Source organism: Cyprinodon variegatus, unplaced genomic scaffold, assembly GCF_000732505.1.
Source record: "Cyprinodon variegatus isolate N-32 unplaced genomic scaffold, C_variegatus-1.0 Scaffold894, whole genome shotgun sequence".
NCBI classification, from domain to species: domain Eukaryota; kingdom Metazoa; phylum Chordata; class Actinopteri; order Cyprinodontiformes; family Cyprinodontidae; genus Cyprinodon; species Cyprinodon variegatus.
The window spans coordinates 13,841-17,728 of NW_015151347.1; the positions used below are offsets into that span (position 1 = coordinate 13,841).

The window sequence follows — 3,888 nt, forward strand, 5'->3', positions numbered from 1 at the left end:
GGGGTTTCAAGGAGACAGAAGCAGACATACAAAAGCAACTGCAAAAGGGGCCCCGGTCAAGGAAACGCACAGCCAGGCAGATGAGCTCCCATGTCAGAGGATGAAGAGAGCACATCCAGCCAATCAAAGTCAGAGAAACAGGACTACACTGGAAAACAGCCTCTTCTGTTTCAATTGACTCATAAGTGTGCTGCGTACTCCTGTTCTCCCCAAGTCCGTACTTTCCTGTGTTCCTCTCAAGAACACACTTGGCGAGGACACAAGTCCATACTCGCATTCTTGTGAATTGAGAAATGACCACAGACCTACGACCCTACAGTTCTTCTAATTAAGGTAGAACTCAGGGCCTAATTTCAATGACCATCCAATCACAGACCCTATTCAGCAGCGCATCAGATGTTTGTAATGTATTCTCTCAGGAGTGACAATAAAAACAGCCTATCAAACAAGAAAAGGCAGAGAGCCAATCATCTGCCAGAGGGAATTCTTAAAGGAAGACGTTTTAGCTTAAGTGTCTGTTTTCCACTTGTTTGCAGGGCTCTCACTGAAGAGTAAAATAGTTTTGGGACAGTAAAAATTGCAGGGGACCAAAATGGATATCTAAAAAGTGCAGGGGACATGCTCCCTGTGTCCTCCACAAAAATTACCTCCATGCCTGTCTGACTGCTCTAGCTCATGCCAATTCTCTTAAGTGAAAGAAAAACCTACAGCCTGCCATATTGCAAATGAAAATCCCCTTTATGTCCTAAGATGGGGAAATTCACTCTGCATTTAACTATCCCCTTGGGGAGCAGTGGGCTGCCATTGTGTGGCGGCCGGGGAGGGTTTTGCTCAGGAACCTAGAGTGGAGTTTGTGGGGATCGAACCGGATAGTTGCAACCTCCTCAGACTGTTTCTTAGAAAATCTAAAAACTCAGCACATATTCTAAATATTTCATTATACTTATGTGATAATCATGAGATAAATAGTTGTTACTTATTAATAATAATTTCTAAGTTTCCTAAGGGATAAAAATAGATGCAAGCATCAGTTTATATTGCTGTCTGTGATTATGCAGTCGGCCAGCAGGTGGTATCAATGTGCACAAGAAGCTCAAAGAAATGAACCCTTTGCTGAGGTTTGCAAGTGGCTCAATGTCTCATAGGGCCTTATTTTACCATCACCAGAATGCAGATAGACAGTTTGCTTTCATAGCTTTGCTTCTTTAAGTTATTATTTATCTATCTATGCTTTAAGTTTAAAGGGATTTTGCTCTTCCTGGTTTCTCATTAACAGGGTGTGGCAGTGAAAGGGTGAAACATTCTCCAGCTATTGCTTAAGATTACTTGAAGCATAACATGAGGGCAGGGGAGCATTGCTTGAGTGAGTTATACTAAATAAGTTTCTGTTTTAATACTGAATTAGAAAAAGTAAACAAATGTATTTGACAATATATGGCTTCACTCTACCAATAAACATTTTCTGTCATTATTCTTATTTTCTGAAAACNTTTAAATGTTTTGCTTTTAAGATGAGTGTGTTTCTGCTCTTATTTTGCCAAATTATTATATCCTACAAAATCTTCAGATGATTCTACTGGTTTCTGCTGTTTAAAGTTTCTGATTACTTCCTATCACATTTTGATATGTTCTTCAGCTAATTTGTGCCTCTTTTACGTTATACAGTTTCTTTGGCTAATTTTTCTTTTTTCATTCAGCATAAAAAAGCATTCCCACTTCGCTGTTTCTCAGAAACAGCTTTTTCTAGTTCAACTTAAGTTCTTTGAATTTATTTGAGTGTGAATGACTAAAATAATAATACAGGATTTAAGCAGTAGGCCTATATGATTTTATTTGATGAAAAGTCTTCAACATGATCTACTGAGAGGAAGTCGGGATTACAGCTCATTTCAAAAGTGACCCTTTTTTGATCAACTGTTATTATTATTATAATTGAAAACTCATCTGAGGGATCTATGAGGGAAGTTTCTTTGTTTTCCCGTTTGCCAAGGAATTGTTAGTGATGGGCATGTTTCTTTTTTCAAATTGTCTGATGCGGTATGCCTACAATTTTACTATAACTAAAATAGTTAACGTTTTCGTCACCTGCGAGCCCTAGACGTCACGGTTCGTGCGCCCTAGTCACGTGGGCCAGTTAACCAATAGAAGAAGAGTATCCAGGCGCGCGCAACTTGTGTCAGGAAGAGATTGTTTTGTAGCTTTGCTGTAGTTGTTTCGTATCTCATGTTTTGAAACATTTGGGAGGAGAGGAAAAGGATTCTGAGAAAATGTCTGTTGGGCTCGAGACCACGAACATATTAGTCCTCGGGAAGGCGGACAATTTGCATCAACAGGGTGAGAAAGGCTGTACTTTTGTTGATTTATTTGAAAATGCATGTCATAATATCCAACAATTACCTAAGTGGTCAACATTTAACTTGTTTCCAAAGGTGAAATCAAATAACACAAAATGCCTGTTATTTTTTTTTTTGCAGTAATTATATGAAGTTGAATTTTAAAATCCCATTGTGTCCACGCAGTTCTCGCCTCCTTCCCGCTGTGTGACGCGACAGAGGAAGATCTGACCCAGAATCCTCACTTCAGTAAACTCCTGGCCACATTGTCTCAACATGTGGACAAAAGTGGACTCACTGTCTCACTTAAAACAGAGCTGGATGTGGTAAGTTAAGCAGGGGCTTCTAATTTCGGTAATTCAGTTGCAACTAGATCCGTAAATGTGCCATTCAGGTTTAATGAGGAATCTTGATGCGTTTCAACACTTTGCCAAACTGTATTGAAGCTGCGTTGAAACTGCCTCTGTATGGCAAGCCGTTTTAACAGAAATTCGGTTATAACACCTTTACATTCAAGATATCTCAACTTGTTTTATGACAAGACGTTTTAGCAATTTCAGACATCTCTAATTATATTTTGACTAGTCAAAATACCTATTCGAGATATCTCTAATTACATTCTGACTAGTCCAAATGACGTCAGATTTACCAATAACTTTTATGGATTTATTGAGAAGGAATTACTGACTATCTGAAATACACATTTTAGATATCTACGATTAAATTACGACTAGTCATAAAGTAATTTCAAGATATCTCCACTGATTTTAGTTTTGACTAGTCATAATTCTAATTAAAGATATCTCAAATGCCACCATAATTCATGATATCTTAAATATATTTTAGGATAGGAGATATGCAGTTTTGACTAGTGAAAACTCAATTATAGATTTCTTAAAAGCAAATAATGACTAGACAAAACAAATTTAAAGATATCTTGAATTGTAATTTCGACTATTCGAAATTCCTTTTAAGATATCTCTAAATGAATTAAAGATATCTTGAATTATTCAGCTTTTCCATTAAAGATATCTTAAATTGACATTCTGACTTTTTATGGGCTTCCAGGAGGATCATTCCTAAAAAATGCCTTACTTTCAGTTTAACTCACAGGAGGAACAGTTAAATCAGCTCAATTTACTGTTATTTATTAGTGGCCCTACATATGAATTACCGATGTGTGACGCTTTAAATGATGAATCCGGTGTCGTGATTTGAGATATCTTGAAAGAAATTTTGACTAGTCAAAATTTAATTTAAGATATCTTGAATTATTGTTCTTCCTAATCAGAATGTAAGTACAGATATCTTAAATTACCATTCTAGTCAAAATGTATTTTAAGAATGTAATTTTGGATGGTCAGACCAAACCGAATTTATGTTAAATCTGCTTGCCACAATCTTACAGAATACTGACACCTGCTGGACCTTTAAAGACACTACCAGCAGCTTGTTTGACTGACTAAACAGAATTGATTTGATGACCTAGTACAGTTTGATGAGCATTACGCAATACTAGGCATTTGCCATAAAACTCTGTATACATGTGTGGTTA

At 36.9% G+C, this 3,888-nt stretch overlaps 1 protein-coding gene across 1 annotated transcript in view; it reads left to right on the forward strand.

The window, feature by feature from the left end:
- The first annotated feature begins 2,171 nt into the window (after positions 1-2,171).
- The window catches only part of haus4 (HAUS augmin like complex subunit 4), a 9,239-nt gene continuing 7,522 nt past the window's right edge, over positions 2,172-3,888 (forward strand). Inside the window, exons 1-2 of the mRNA XM_015397866.1 lie at positions 2,172-2,334; positions 2,520-2,659. Of these exons, the coding sequence (XP_015253352.1) occupies positions 2,268-2,334; positions 2,520-2,659 (207 nt within the window). The 5' untranslated portion in view covers positions 2,172-2,267. The remainder of the gene's footprint in view (positions 2,335-2,519; positions 2,660-3,888) is intronic.